Raw genomic sequence first — 16,798 nt, 5'->3', positions numbered from 1 at the left:
TCCAACATAACTATAGAGTACGTACTGCAAACAGTTTAAGGACTTTTTCCTTTTCTAGCTTACAGAAGCAAAAAGCTGATATGTCGCAATATTTAATACCTTGTCTACTTAGTTACTTAACTAATGTGAAGGTTGTAAGCTTAATTAGTGACGCACCGGATGCAGCTCGCCCTACGGTTTTGGTTAGCGCAACAGCTGTTGGTTACTATTTGGTATGTGCTTCTTCTAGTCTTACTCAACTCTCTCTCTCTCTATCTGTCTCTCTTCCTTACTATGTATCGGAAAGACTTGACTGTCCATCTGAAAGAACAGATGCCAATGCTTAGTTTAGTTTAAATTTTTTGGAATATTCAAAGCAACTTGATCAAAGAACAAGAAACAGATTGTAATAAATGGAAAGAGTACTCTTTGTTGTAAAGTTGTCAACAATTCAAATTTTCTTTCTTTTCTTTTCATTTCCTTTTCTTTTAGAAACTTTTTATTAAGAGAATGAAGGGAGACTAATGCTTAAGATACAAGGAAACAAAATAAATAAATAAATAAATAAAGACAAACACATAACAAGATGAAGAGAGCTATTGTGGAATTATTATTATCATATGCATCCTTTTCCTATTATTAGGACTGCATATCTTCTCAGTTTTGCAGTGAAAATTAAGAAACTCAAATTTATAATAAAAAATATATTTGAACTATTTTATTCCTCAGGTACTAGTGAAACAGCAACTTTCGATGAACGAAGTCCATCCGGAAATGACTACTTAGCAGAGGTAAGGAGAGTTGTTAGTGCTTATTGAAGAGGACTAGTTGAATTTTGTTTTTCTTTTCTCCGTAATTAAAGAGAAAAATAGTTAACAGCAATTTCTGTTAATAATAATAATAAATAAATAAATAAGTAAATAAATAAATTGCAACTGTTTCCCTCTGTTGCAACCAGATAAATTGCAATTGTTTCCCTCTGTTGCAACCAAATTTCCATGAACGATAGAACATAGCGGTAGTTCTATGGTTTTTTTTCTTCTCACACTTTCTAGTTCATGTTTGTGATAGAAACTTGTTTGTCACAGTATTTTAGATGTAGCTATTAAAAGTAGAGTTGGTTTAGAATGACTTTCTAAATGCTTTAAAAGAATTATTTTCTTATAAAATCATTCCAAACAAGTTCTTATATACTATATGAAAATGGACTCAAGAAATTATACATCCTTCTCTAGACTCTTGATGGTTGTATAGTCTGAAGGCCTTTTATTTATTTATTTTACTTATATATTTTAAAATTTTGGACAAAAGACGATACCGATGGAATGAAATATCCAAGGATAGCCATAGTTACAACTTACAAAAGAGCCAACCTTAAAGGAAGTACAAAAGATGTTTCCACTTTCCAATTTGTAGCGAGGAAAGAAAAACTATAGCTTTTCTAAAGCAGGTATATTGAGGACAGTCATTAAGATTTCTTTGTCATGAAATTGTTTGCTGAGGAGTATTATTAAGATTTCTTTCTATTTGTCATATACTGAAAACTTTCATACCACATCTTCTGATTTCTGGTGTTTGTGTTTACTTAAGATAAAGATATTGATTTCCCAGGTCTCTAGGGAATGGGAAGCAACAGCCCTGGAGTAAACAAGAACGTCAGAGTGGCTATTATCCGTATAGGTGTTGTTCTTGGTAAAGAAGGTGGTGCTTTAAGTATGAGAGTTTGCCCTTATTGTTTTCTTTTCTTTTTGTTCTTATTTATTACGTTTAAATCTTAGTTTGGTTAGTTTACTTTCAACTTATATGGAAAATTGCCAAAAATAGGTTAAAAAAAGAGGTTTAAATGACTTTTGGAACAAGTTTTCAAAAGAAAGACTTTTAGGACAATTTGGGTGTGAATGGAAAAAAAATGCCCTTCATTAAATTTCTATCCCTCTTTATTGAATTTTTCGCCTACCCACGTTCGCTTTCCCTTCTCTTTCGCGTAGAACACCTGAAGTAAAAAAAAAAAAAACATGGGAAATTGCCAAAAATGGGTTAGAAAAAGAGGTTTAAATGAATTTTGGGACAAGTTTTCAAAAGAAAGACTTTTGGGACAATTTTGGGTGTGAATGGACAAAAATGCCCTTCTTTTCCTTTCCCTCTTCCATGTTTGCTTTCCCTTCTCTCCACGATCGATTCCTTCTCTTTCGCGTATAGTTCCCTTTCCCTTCTCTTTTCTTTCGCAAAGAACACCTAAACCTACTCCGCCCATTGTCGCTTGCCCTTCGTCGGTCGTTGTCCAGTGCATTTCGTCGCTCCTCTTCGAACCATTCAATCAACTTTGAGCGTTTTCTCTTATTTGGGTGAGTTTCATGTCTAACCGATTTTCAATTTATCTGCTGTAAGTAAATGTTTGGTTGGGGTATTTGGTGCTATTTTCATCCGTAATTGTCTGGTTTTTGGAATTAGACTTATTTGCCGTAAATTAGTTTGGTCAAAGTTTGGTTTTAGGTCTTTAGAAAGTTCAATGGGTAGTGAAAAATGAATTGAACTAGAGGATGAGGATTTAGTTGGATCAAATAGAGGAGGAGTAAGCAATAGGAATAGAAGGAATGAAGGTTTTTTTTTTTATCTCGCACGTATTTTTTTTTATCTCGCACGTATCTTGCACGTTCCAAACTTTCAATATTTATTTCAAAATCAACTTGGTACACCTCCTAATCCATTTAGAGCTATTCTTTGCATGTTTAGTAACTCTCTTAGGCCCTCATGCTTTATCTCGCACGTTCCAAACTTTCACTATTTATTTGAAAATCAAATTGGTACTTCTCCTAATCCATTTAGAGCTATTCTTTGCATGTTTAACTCTCTTAGGCCCGCACACATCTTGCAGTTATTTTTGTTATTTCTTTACATCTTGCACGCATCTTGTAGGTTCTTAAGTTCAAATCAATTTTTGAAGATACAAAACTACTTAAGGTAGTTTAAGAATGACACATGTTCAAATTTTAGTGCGTCACGGTGGTGCATAGGATGAGGGACGAAGAAAATATGAAGGAGGAGTGTTAAAAGGCATTGTTGTCAGTAAAGAAATAACGCACAAAGATTTACAGTATGAATTATATGACCTTGCAGAAGTTGACCCTACAAAGTTCGACATAAAGATAAGATGTATATATGAGATCAAAGGGAAAAAGGAAGCTCCTCCATTTGAGTTAAGCAATGACCGTGATTTGAAGTTTTATATTCTTAGTGAAAATCCATTGGAGGTCCTCCTATACCTATCATTTGAGCCTACAAGCAACCGAAGCATGAAAGTGTTAAACAAAGATTACAATTCAGTATCTGTGAGCAACCAAGTTCAAAATTTAAACCCTTATCCTCCAATTGAAATGTATACATTAGATGAGAATGAAGTTGATATTGGTGAAGTTCAGGTTGACTTGTGTGATAACATGATAGGGACCAATTCAGCTATATGGAAATCATATGAGTGATATCATTCAAAAGATGATACTTTTACATGGCAGTCAGTTGAGATGTACAATGAATTGTTTGACATCCCAGAACAAAGAGATGCTCCTACAAAAGATTGCAAAAGAAAAGGTAAAGTTGACTACAGCTCCTCTAGTCGGAAGTTGAAGACAAAAGGAAGTGGTTGGTCTGAAGAAAGCTCTACAAGTGAAGAGTTGGATGTAGGACAAATCTTTTTTTGCAAGAGAGATTTGTCAATGAGATTAAATGTGTTGGCAATGAAAAAAAAATTCAGTTAGTAGTAAAAAAGTCTACAAAAGAGGTTCTTTTCGTTAGTTGCATCGACAACAAGTGTGGTTGGAGATTGCGAGCGGTTAGACTGAATGATTCAAATATATTCAAGATTAAAAAGTATGTGAAAGTTCATTCATGTTCTCTTGAGTTTTTGAATCGTGACCATAGGCAAGCAAAATCTTGGGTTGTTGGAGAATTAATAAAGTCCAAATTCAAGGGATCCGGTCGCATATACAAACCACGTGATATCATAGAAGACATAAGACAAGACTATGACATAAATATGAGTTATGAGAAAGCATGGTGTGCTAGAGAAAATGCATATGAACGAGTGCGAGGGTCTCCTGAAGAGTCATATAATCTTTTGCGTAGATATGGTGAAGCACTCAAATTTACAAATCCAATTTCACATGGAACTCGAAGATGATCGTTTCTTTAAATATCTTTTTATGGTTGTTGGTCCATGTGTTAGAGGATTCTTAAATTGCATTAGACCGGTCATAGTCATGGACGGAACATTTCTTAAGAACAAATATTGGGGTCAGTTGATAGTGGCCGTCTGCTTAGATGGTAACAATCAGATCTATCATCTAGCCTTTGGAGTAGTTGATAGAGAAACAGATGACTCAATACAGTGGTTCTTAGAAAAATTGAAATGTGCAATAGGGGAGGTGCCTAGTCTAGGCTTCGTGACAGATCGGAAAACATGCTTCTCTAAGGGTATTTCATCAGTTTTCCCCTCTGCATTCCACGACCTTTGTGTCCAACATTTGAGTCAAAATTTGCATGATAAATATAAGAATGACACGGTTGCTACTTTGTTTTATAATGCATCGAGAACATATCGTGAATCAACGTTTGTAGAAGCGTGTAGACATCTTCTTGCATTTCCTAATGGTTCAGGGAAATATTTAAATGATGTTGGAATAGCACGGTGATCTCGTGTTCACTGTCCAGGAAGACGATATAACATGATGACAACAAATATAGCAGAGTCCATGAATTCTATACTGAAAGAACCTAGAGATTTGCCTATTGCTTCATTCCTTAAAAATGTTCGAGCTTTGCTACAATGTTGGTTTTGGGAGCGTCGAAAAGAAGACATTAAAGTGACGTCTACATTGACCAAATGGAGAGTAAGTTATTCAAAAGAAACAAGAAGGAGTTTTGACAATGAAGGTCAACCCAATTGACTGTTACCAATTTCATGTCAAAGATTTAGATAAGGAGGAGGTCGTAAATCGTCAGACTAAAGAATGCACTTGCAAGGAGTTTCAAGCTAAGCAACTACCATGCTCACATGCCATTACTGCAGCACGGGATCGTAATATAAATGTTTATAGTTTATGTGCTAATTATTACACTAATGAATGTTTGTTGGCTACATATGCGGATGTCGTCTATCCAGTTGGGAATCAGTCAGATTGGAAGACAAGCGAAGACTATGTACATATGACTGTTTTACCTCCGATAGTAGTCAAAAGAGTTGGTCGACCGAAGAAAAAGAGGATTCAAAGTGTTGGTGAAGCTCCGAAATTGCATAAGTGTGGTCGGTGTAAACAAATAGGTCACAACAAATTAACGTGTACCAATCCAATTTCATATACTGACAAGTCGAGCATACAAGATTAGAAATTTCTCTACCAATGTACTAATTATTACACTAATTAATGAATGTTTGTTAATGATGTGTTTTCTTAATGATTTGTCCCAACTAAACGATCGGTTGAACAAAACTAAACGATCGGTTGAACAAAACTAAACGATCGGTTGAACAAAATTAAACGATCATTTAAAAAGAACCAAAACATCGTGTAAAAACAACCAAACGATCGTTTGAAAATAACTAAACGATCGTTTGAAAACAACTAAACGATCAATTAAACAAAACTAAACGATCGGTCAAACAAAACTAAACGATCGTTTAAAACAACCAATCGGTCGTTTGAAATTAACTAAACGATCGATTATAAACAACTTAACGATCGTTTTAGTTTTAAACGATCTTTTAAAACAACGAAACACACCCGCGAATTGTTTACAACCGCGATTCAACATTTCAAAAAAAAGTACGCGAATTTACAATATTGCCGCTTTGGTAAAAGCAACCGATATATACGTTCCGCCTTCTTCGTTCGTTTTTCGTCACTTCGCAATACACAACCGCACTGATCACTCACCTTCGTTTTCTCTCAGTCCATTGTTCTCTCAGACCATGTTTGTCTCAATCCATATTTTTCGTCAACGTTAAGAGGTATTTTTCCGAACTTTTCCTACTATAACGTTACACTTTTCCTTTATTTATATTTCAAACGTTTCGACTTTTCCTACGATAGCAAGCGCCTACAAAGTCTTCTATTCGGATCAGAAAATAAGAAACTAATAACATGCTTGGAAATTGAGGAAATTTTCAAGAATTTTGAGTTTACAAATGATGACGATGCTGTGAAGGTTGCCTTGGTTGTCTTTATAGAAACTGTGATGGTCGGGAAGGATAAGAAAACACAGTATGACATGGATATTTTGGGAAGAGTTGATGATGAAGAAGCATTTAAAAGCTTCGATTGGTCAACTTTCTTCTACACTCGTCTGCTCAACAGTTTAAAGACAAGTCTCTAAGGGAAAAAAGAAGGATACGAGCTGAAGAAAACAACAAGTTCCAAAGCAGTGTCATACTACAACATCAAAGGCTACGTGCTTGCTTTTCAGGTGATTTTTATTTGTTCATACACTTTAAGTAAATGCCAATTGAACATCAAAGTTTAACATATTTGTTTAAATGGTGTAGGTGTGGGCTTATGAAGTACTCTCAACTGCAAATGAACACCTGGCCACAAGAAACATTAAGGGATTGATCCCTAGGATATTGAGATGGAATTGTACGCAAGCTCCATCTTACAAAATGCTGCAGAAGAACATATTCGACAACAAAAATGTAAGTAAAACTTGTCAACGATCGTTTAATACAATTACACGATCGTTTAATACAATTACATTGTAGACTGTTGTTCAACCTAAACTGAAGATGTCAACCCAAGAGAAGGCTTTCATGGAGAGTCGAATTCGAAGGGATGATAACATGCAAATGGAGGACGATGAATCCATTGGAGCAATGAACAACAAATCATTGGAGCAATCAGACTCATCTCTACAAAGAGAACAACTGTCACCCCAAAGAGAACAAAGTCAGACAGTGGCTGACCAGTCTGAAATGCATCCAATCACCAAGAAGAAACATTGCAGATCAAAGAAGTCCAATGACAAAGAAGAACAAAGTCATTCAAAATCCTACAAAAAACTGAAGAAGGAAATAAAAGAAGTTCGTAAGGATTTATCCACACTGACTTCTATAGTCTGGATGGATGACACAATCACAAAACAGTCATTGGAGCTGTATGAAATGAAGCAGATGCTCGAGAGATTGGTTCAGGTAAAATTTGTTTTCATAATACATTAGTTACACGATCGTTTAACTTTGATAGACGATCGTTTATCAAATTTACGCGATCGTTTAACTTTGATAGATGATCGTTTATCAAAGTTACGCGATCGTTTATTTTTATATACACGATCGTTTAACAATACATTATTTTTTTAATTTTATGTTCGTTTTTATTTGTTTATTAGAATGAAACTGAAAATCAAGGGAATGATCATACTCATCAGAATGACAATGAGTATGTTGTTCAAGAACAACATACTGAACATCAAGAGGAAATTCAAAGATTAACATTTCATTCATTGTTTACTAGTTTATAAATACCTAACAATTTAGAAAGAAACATACCTGCCACAAATGATTACTACCCTTTCACTTGTGAGCCAACCTCTTGCACTTTGTGAATTGACTCCATTAGATCAAACTGTACAAATTGTAAATGAAGAATCTCAACTGGTATGTATACACAACAAATTTGTAGTCGTTTGAATTAATAGTTTGTTACTTGTTTAATACGATTACATTGTAGGAAACAAGAAAAAAGCAGGTTGAGATTAAAAAAAAATGATGAAACAGTTACTTTGGTTGAAAAAGAACTAGTAACTGTGCCTGATAAAGATGAACAAGAAAAACCAATAAAGAGAAGAAAATTATGTAAAATAGAAAATAAAAAGGTGCAAGATGAAGATGAACAAGGTAATCCACCCACAACATCTACTAAGATCATATCAGAATCTACAATACCTGTCCCAGATGTGGAAATCAGAGAAGTAGATAGATATAATCCGATGTGGCAAGTGGATCCAAAATTATGGAAGGAATACTTACAATGGAAAAGATCAAGAAAAACAACCCATGAACAAAGGAAAGTAGTCTCCACAACCAGAAAGAAAGACTTTTTCAGACAGCTTGAAGAAAACACATGGGTACATGAAGACGTAAGTACTCTTCCCAAACGATCGATTCTATTAACTAAACGATCGCTTATATTAACTAAACGATTGCTTCTATTAACTAAACGATCGCTTCTATTAACTAAACCATCGTTAAGTTAATATTACACGATTGCTTAGTAAGTAAACGATCACATGTACATTTCTTAAGCGATCGCTTATACTCTCCTTTCATTCACTAAACGATCGTTCATTTTTTCTTTGTAGACATTGGATTTGCTATTATCCCACTTGCAGAATAAAATGTTGCATCTCAAGCACCTTTGCAAGCGTTCTTTTAGAATATTACATTCCTCGTTTCTAGTAAGTTGTTATTCTTTAATTTTTTTTGTATAGAAGTTAAACTGCATCATTATATTCCAACTAAATATTTTTACTTGTTCTTCAAGCTTGGAATCAATAAACTAGACTGCATTGTTTGGAACCATATTTTCGATACTCATCTGGTGACACCAGATAATAACAAAGCTGAATGGACAGACCCAACAGCACACCTAACTATATGGACAGAAAAAGATGTGGAATACTATTTCAACACAGCTGTTGGTGATTACGACCAAATACCAGGGTGGGGAGATGTCAACTACGTGATTAGCTGCATCAACATAAAAGAACACTGGTTGACTATTGCAGCTGATATGAGAAAATGCAAGATCTACGTGTTCGACTCAATGTCAAATTATGTTGAGCAGAAACTTGTTGATGAAGCTCTTCAAATGCCTGCACGATGCATCGCCTCACTCGCAATTGCAATTGAAGTCAACCTCCATTCAGATCATTTCACATATGCCCCTTGGTCAATACGCAGATCAAACGCCACATTACAGAAAGGGCGTTCATTGGATTGAGGAATTTTCTGTTCTAAATTTGTTGAATGCCTTGTAACTGGTAGTGACCTTGGTTGTCTAACTGTGCCAAACATGAAACTGTTTAGACAACAATATGTCTTGGAACTTTGGGCGAATAAATACTTTTGGTAAATAAAAAAATATATATTTGGTTCTTGTACTTTTGAGTTAATATTTGTATTCGTTTAGATACATATCACAAAACATTCGTGTAGAGAAATACTCATCGCACACATATGTTTAAGCGATCGTTTAGTAAAGTCTAAACGATCGTTTAGTAAAGTCTAAAGATCTTCTTAATAAACGATGTTTAAGCGATTTCCTAAACGTTCAAGTGAAGAGTATTAAGTGATCGTTTATATGTATGACACTAATGTAAAAGATCGTGCACATATCTTTACACGATTTACACGATCGTTTAGTAAAGTTTTAACGATGTTCTTAAAATCATAAAAAATATTAAGCGATCGTTTAGCTATAAGTAGTTTTGCAACATAGAGAATAATCGATACTACTAATTGAAATGCCAATTGATACTAATTGAAATGCAACATAGAGAATGATTGAAAAGCCAATTGATACTTATGATTTATGTAAATATTTCAATACATAGGAGTGTTGGTCCATAATTGAAATGCTAATTGTTTTCTAAAGTAGGACATGTTTTCTTGACATAATGTATCTAAACCAACACCAGCAGCTATGTACTCAAAATACTTAATTGTGAATACGTCACAATCACTATTATTTCGTTGAAGTGGAATTGAGTCAACAATGACAACTGGCCAAGGTTCCTTGTATGTCGATGATCTATCTCTCCTATCAAAGAAGCCACTACTATCTAACAACTTTAGCACCAACTCTCGAATGGGCAGTAATATGTTTGTCATCTTTTCGACAGTTGTAAATGACGGAAGCGAATCCCATACCTTCACTTGATAACTTACCAAATCCAAGCATAATAGAACCCAATGGTTGCCATTGACATTGAATGGAGAGTAAACGTAATCAACCCTTACCCAAGGATCTTGGAAGTCCTCTTTTGACCCGACAACATAGTCAACCAACCTATACTCTTCCTTCCAGTCAAACGGGCGATTCTCTTTAATACATTTTTTGTATAGGGGCGACTTCCTAACTAAAATGCGCTGCAAAGAAAAACATACAAACGCAAATATCAGACCGAAAGACAAATATCAAACGCAAATACATACATAAAGTAATGTGACGATTCCAAACCATAAAAATTGTGTCTGTAGTTGTGAAGTTCTGAGAAAAAGGTATCCCGGCTGCCTTAATCTTCAAGCGAATGAAAAGAAAAAGTGCATCTGAATGCTAATAGAAACAAAAGTAAGCAGTAAATGTATAGAACCATAACAATGAAAAAATTATAATGACATAAATGATAAGATAATCCCTTACCTCATCCACCAACAACGGGCGACACATAAACAAGTCTCTGAAAAAAACTTTCGATTTTTTCCCATGAAAGATTTCACGCACCTCATTGTCTGTACGCTTGTCTGTAATCCAAGCTCGACGTCTATCTAAATGGACGTCAAGTATTTTGTGCATAGGATCATAAACAATTGGTTCAGACTGAGAGGTGCTGGTGGTTGATGTCACAGACCGTTTAGGTAGAGTTGTGAATAGGGTTGATAGGTAAACACTTGCACGCTTCCTACGGGCGGGCCAAATGTGTGGTCGTTGAGTGAGAAATGGTTTTATCTCTGTGACGTCTTCATCAAAATGAGTACAAAGTTTTTTCCCACTGTCCTCAATTTAAACCTCATCGTCAACGACATCTATTGGTTCCTCTAAACCAATATCAACCTTCTTCTCCAACACATCGATTGGCTTCTCTAACTCAATATTAAACCTCAACCAAGGAGGTGTACCGACGGTGTGAACATCTTCGTCGCCCTATGGAAGCTCATAATGCATTAGTGTGGATAATGATAGAAATTAAACATCAATATTAGCAAGAACATGAAACCAAACCTACTTTTTAAGTTCAATGTGTTCATCCTCCTTTGGCATCCTCAACCAATTAGGGGTACCGCCTGTGTCAACATCTTCGGTCGTAGCATTATCCACTTCTTTACTTTCTAATGTATGATCTACTAAGCCTTTAGACACCTTGCGGTCTCCTTCGTCACCCTATGGAACCTCAAAATGAATTAGCGAGAACATGCAACTTAACGTATGAGTAATTACCAAATATGAAACACTAACGTCAATACACTTAACAGTTTCATTCCTAACCTTTCTTTGAAGTCGAATGTGCTTCAATATGGTTGACATCATGCCCTCCAATTCGTCAATATCTGATTTTATACTAGTAAGTTGCCCTTCAACAACCGCTACTCGATCTTGGAGATTTCGAATAGCCTTTGTCATCTTAGTCTTGGACTTCTGTTTCTTACTCTTTTTGAAGTCATCTTCATCATTAACAACTTCTCTTACTCTTTTTGAACCACCATTCTTCGACTGAATAATGGTATATGAGCGGAAGTTTTCAAAAAGTTCACCTGAAGCAATTTTCAACTGCTCCTCTTCAGGTGTCATCTCAATGACCGCCTTAATTATAAACTGCAAATAGAAAAAGGCAAATGTATTTAGGACAAAGAAATAAGCACAAAATCATGCGATCTTTAAGTAAGTTACTATTGCTTGCTATTTACCATTGGCGAGTCAAGCACCTAGCTTATAGTTTGGGACTTTGGTGATTGTTGGCACACCCACCTCAACATTCGTGGTATGGCGTGATCGTTTACTTTATCTACACCACATCCAATGATGGTTGGTATAGACTCATTTCCCAAAACCTATTCGACATTTGACAAACAAGTTTAGGAAGTGCCACAAGATATATGTAGATATATAAACAAGTGGTTTCACAATCGTTTGAAAACAACTAAATGATTGTTAAAAAACAACTAAACGATCGTTAAAAAACAACTAAACGATCGTTTAAAACAACTAAACGATCGTTTAAAACAACTAAACGGTCGTTTAAAAAAACTAAACGGTCGTTTAAAACAACTAAACGATCGTTTAATTTTAAATGTATGCATAAGTTTTAAAGTAAGAAGTCAAATACCTGTAATGAATGCGGAAATCCATTGATAGTATATTTTTTTGTCTATGTTGATTTCTTCTTTCCCTTGGCATATTGCTTGTTCAAGGCTCTTTTCAAGGCACTTAGCGTGTGTACAAAAACAATCTGACCCCAATCATAATTATTAAATGCATTCCAATCATCAGTAATCTTGAAAAAACCAATGTCGACTTTGGTTTGCCTATCTTTTCCCAACAAAGATATCTCTATAAAGTAGACTAAAGCTAATTTCACAATATCATCGTCATCACCCTCGTATTCCAAAAATATATCCTCTAAGTCGCTAACATAAATACACTCCTTGTCTTTGAAAAACTTCTCCAACAGTCGACTATTCCCAACCAACTGAATATAGTTCTCTTTAGGACCCTATAGTCCAGTTATGATGTTAAACTCTCTTCTACCGAAAGTACAAACAACGCCCCCTAGTAAGAAACTTATAGAATCATTTCCTTCATCTTCCACCTCCCTTAACAGTAAGTAGTGGATGAGTGGCCCATTAAAGACAATATTTAGGTCCAAAAAGTGCCCAAACTTTGTTTTCTTAAATATGGCTAATTGATCGGGTTTGAGTTTGGCCTTAATATTATATGTTGTCTTTTCTAAATGAGACAAACAACTTACTAGGGAATAAAAATGATGGGAATGATTAATCTTGTACAAGGGTCCGTCGGTCGATGTCGATGTCATGATTGAAGCCTGAAGAAAAAGGAACAAATTCCAGCAAATAAGTCGATTCCAAAACCAAACATTTACAGCAAATATATTAAAAATGGGTTACAGATAAAACTCACTGAAATAAGAGAAAACGCTCAAAGTTGATTCTTAGGTTCGAAAAGGAGAAGCGACGAAATGCACTGGAGGATCGACGACCGACGAACAATCGGAGTATCTTCAAAAGAGCAGAGCGAAAAATTTCAAAAGCCAACGAAAGGAGATGTTTTTTGGGAAATTGCCAAAAATAGGTTAAAAAAAGAGGTTTAAATGACTTTTGGGATAGGTTTTCAAAAGAAAGACTTTTAGGACAATTTGGGTGTGAATGGATAAAATGCCCTTCATTAAATTTCTATCCCTCTTTATTGAATTTTTCGCCTACCCACGTTCGCTTTTCCTTCTCTTTCGCGTAGAACACTTGAAGTAAAAAAAAAACATCTCCTTTTGTTGGCTTTTGAAATTTTTCACTATGCTCTTCGAAGATACTCCTACTATTCGTCGGTCGTCAGTCCTTCAGTGCATTTAGTCGCTTCTCCTTTTCGAACCTAAGAATCAACTTTGAGCGTTTTCTCTTATTTCAGTGAGTTTTATCTATAACCCATTTTCAATATATTTGCTGTAAATGTTTGGTTTTGGAATCAACTTATTTATTGGAATTTGTTCCTTTTTCTTCAGGCTTCAATCATGACATCGACATCGACTGACGGACCCTTGTACAAGATTAATCCTTCCCATCATTTTTATTCTCTAGTAAGTTGTTTGTCTAATTTAGAAAAGACAACACATAATATTAAGGTCAAACTCAAACCCGATCAATTAGCCTTATTTAGGAAAACAAAGTTTGGGCACTTTTTGGATCTAAATATTGTCTTTAATGGGCCACTCTTCCACTACTTACTGTTAAGGGAGGTGGAAGATGAAGGAAAGGATTCTATAAGTTTCTTACTAGGGGGCGTTGTTTGTACTTTCGGTAGTAGAGAGTTTAACATCATAATTGGACTATGGGGTCCTAAAGAGGACTATATTCAGTTGGTTGAGAATAGTCGACTGTTGGAGAAGTTTTTCAAAGATAAAGAAAGTATTTATGTTAGCGACTTGGAGGATATATTTTTGGAATACGAGGGTGATGACGATGATATTGGGAAATTAGCTTTAGTCTACTTTATATAGATATCTTTGTTGGGAAAAGATAGGCGAACCAAAGTCGACAATGGTTTTTTCAAGATTGCTGATGATTGGAATACATTTAATAATTATGATTGGGTCGGATTGTTTTTGTACGCACGCTAAGTGCCTTGAAAAGAGCCTTGGACAAGCAATATGCCAAGGAAAAGAAGAAATCAACACAGACAAAAAAATATACTATCAATGGATTTCCGCATGGTCTACAGGTATGTGACTTCTTACTTCTTATTTCAAAACTTATGCATACATTTAAAATTAAACGATCGTTTAAAATAGTTTTTTTAAACGATCGTTTAGTTGTTTTTTAACGATCGTTTAGTTATGTTAAACGATTGTTTAGTTGTTTTCAAACGATTGTGAAACCACTTGTTTATATATCTATATATATCTTGTGGCACTTCCTAAACTTGTTTGTCAAATGTCGAATAGGTTTGGGCATATGAGTCTATACCAATCATCATTGGATGTGATGTAGATAAAGTAAACGATCATGCCATACCACGAATGTTGAGGTGGGTGTGCCAACAATCACCAAAGTCCCAAACTATAAACCAGGTGTTTGACTCGCCAATGGTAAGTAGCAAACAATAGTAACTTACTTAAGGATCGCATGATTTTGTGCTTATTTCTTTGTCCTAAATACATTTGCCTTTTTCTATTTGCAGTTTATAATTAAGGCGGTCATTGAGATGACACCTGAAGAGGAGCAGTTGAAAATTGCTTCAGGTGAACTTTTTGAAAACTTCCGCTCATATACCATTATTCAGTCGAAGAATGGTGGTTCAAAAAGAGTAAGAGAAGTTGTTAATGATGAAGATGACTTCAAAAAGAGTAAGAAACAGAAGTCCAAGACTAAGATGACAAAGGCTATTCGAAATCTCCAAGATCGAGTAGCGGTTGTTGAAGGGCAACTTACTAGTATAAAATCAGATATTGACGAATTGGAGGGCATGATGTCAACCATATTGAAGCACATTCGACTTCAAAGAAAGGTTAAGAATGAAACTGTTAAGTGTATTGACGTTAGTGTTTCATATTTGGTAATTACTCATACGTTAAGTTGCATGTTCTCGCTAATTCATTTTGAGGTTCCATAGGGTGACGAAGGAGACCGCAAGGTGTCTGAAGGCTTAGTAGATCATATATTAGAAAGTAAGGAAGTGGATAATACTAAGATCGAAGATGTTGACACAGGCGGTACCCCTAATTGGTTGAGGATGCCAAAGGAGGATGAACACATTGAATTTAAAAAGAAGGTTTGGTTCAATGTTCTTGCTAATAATGATGTTTAATTTCTATCATTATCCACACTAATGCATTATGAGCTTCCATAGAGCGACGAAGATGTTCACACCGTCGGTACACCTCCTTGGTTGAGGTTTAATATTGAGTTAGAGAAGTCAATCGATGTGTTGGAGAAGAAGGTTGATATTGGTTTAGAGGAACCAATAGATGTCGTTGACGATGAGGTTCAAATTGAGGACAGTGGGAAAAAACTTTGTACTCATTTTGATGAAGACGTCACAGAGATAAAACCATTTGTCACTCAACGACCACACGTTCGGCCTGCCCGTAGGAAGCGTGCAAGTGTTTACCTATCAACCCTATTCACAACTCTACATAAACGGTCTGTGACATCAACCACCAGCACCTCTCAGTCTGAACCAATTGTTTATGATCCTATGCACAAAATACTTGACGTCCATTTAGATAGACGTCGAGCTTGGATTACAGACAAGCGTACAGACGATGAGGTATGTGAAACCTTTCATGCGAAAAAATCGAAGGTTTTTTTAGAGACTTGTTTATGTGTCGCCGGTGGTTGGCGGATGAGGTAAGGGATTATCTTATCATTTATGCCATTATAATTTTGTCATTGTTATGGTTCTATACATTTACTGCTTACTTTTGTTTCTATTAGCATTTGGATGCACTTTTTCTTTTCATTCGCTTGAAGATTAAGGCAGCCGGGATACCTTCTTCTCAGAACTTCACAACCACAGATACAATTTTTATGGTTTGGAATCGTCACGTTATTTTATGTATGTATTTGCGTTTGATATTTGTCTTTCGGTCTGATATTTGCGTTTGTATGTTTTTCTTTGCAGCGCATTTTAGTTGCGAAGTGGCCCTTATACAAAGAATGTATTAAAGAAAATCGCCCGTTTGATTGAGAGGAAGAGTATAGGTTGGTTGACTATGTTGTCGGGTCAAAAGAGGACTTCCAAGATCCTTGGGCAAGTGTTGATTACGTTTACTCTCCATTGAATGTCCATGACAACTATTGAGTTTTATTATGCTTGGATTTGGTAAGTTGTCAAGTGAAGGTATGGGATTCGCTTCCGTCACTTACAACTGTCGAAAAGATGACAAACATATTACTGCCCATTCGAGAGTTGGTGTCAAAGTTGTTAGATAGTACTGGCTTCTTTGATAGGAGAGATAGATCATCGACATACAAGGAACCTTGGTCAGTTGTCATTGTTGACTCAATTCCACTTCAACGAAATAATAGTGATTATGACGTATTCACAATTAAGTATTTTGAGTACATAGCTGCTGGTGTTGGTTTAGATACATTATGTCAAGAAAACATGTCATACTTTAGAAAACAATTAGCATTTCAATTATGGACCAACACTCCTATGTATTGAAATATTTACATAAATCATAAGTATCAATTGGCTTTTCGATGATTCTCTATGTTGCATTTCAATTAGTATCAATTGGCATTTCAATTAGTAGTATCGATTATTCTCTATGTTGCAAAACTACTTGTAGCTAAACGATCGCTTAATATTTTTTATGA

General features: G+C 35.4%; 1 protein-coding gene across 1 annotated transcript; it reads left to right on the top strand.

Annotated features, from left to right (window-relative positions):
- Nucleotides 1-134: 134 nt before the first annotated feature.
- On the top strand, nucleotides 135-16,699 carry LOC127143802 (uncharacterized). The gene is made up of 11 exons (XM_051090683.1): nucleotides 135-212; nucleotides 709-770; nucleotides 1,591-6,438; nucleotides 6,518-6,664; nucleotides 6,731-7,159; nucleotides 14,419-14,562; nucleotides 14,655-14,981; nucleotides 15,087-15,245; nucleotides 15,324-15,743; nucleotides 15,911-16,006; nucleotides 16,098-16,699. The coding sequence occupies exons 4-11, from the start codon at nucleotides 6,632-6,634 to the stop codon at nucleotides 16,161-16,163; spliced, it is 1,674 nt and encodes a 557-aa protein (XP_050946640.1). The 5' UTR covers nucleotides 135-212; nucleotides 709-770; nucleotides 1,591-6,438; nucleotides 6,518-6,631; the 3' UTR covers nucleotides 16,164-16,699.
- The last annotated feature ends 99 nt before the right edge of the window (nucleotides 16,700-16,798 follow it).

The sequence above is a fragment of the Cucumis melo genome, chromosome 1, assembly GCF_025177605.1.
Source record: "Cucumis melo cultivar AY chromosome 1, USDA_Cmelo_AY_1.0, whole genome shotgun sequence".
Lineage (NCBI taxonomy): Eukaryota > Viridiplantae > Streptophyta > Magnoliopsida > Cucurbitales > Cucurbitaceae > Cucumis > Cucumis melo.
This window is presented reverse-complemented; position numbering and strand designations above follow the sequence as displayed.

Coding starts and splice junctions, on each gene's coding strand:
- LOC127143802 (XM_051090683.1), top strand. CDS start 6,632: ATGCTGCAGAAGAACATATTCGACAACAAAAAT. Junction 14,563..14,654: donor AGGTGTTTGACTCGCCAATG/GTAAGTAGCAAA, acceptor TTCTATTTGCAG/TTTATAATTAAGGCGGTCAT. Junction 14,982..15,086: donor ACATTCGACTTCAAAGAAAG/GTTAAGAATGAA, acceptor GAGGTTCCATAG/GGTGACGAAGGAGACCGCAA.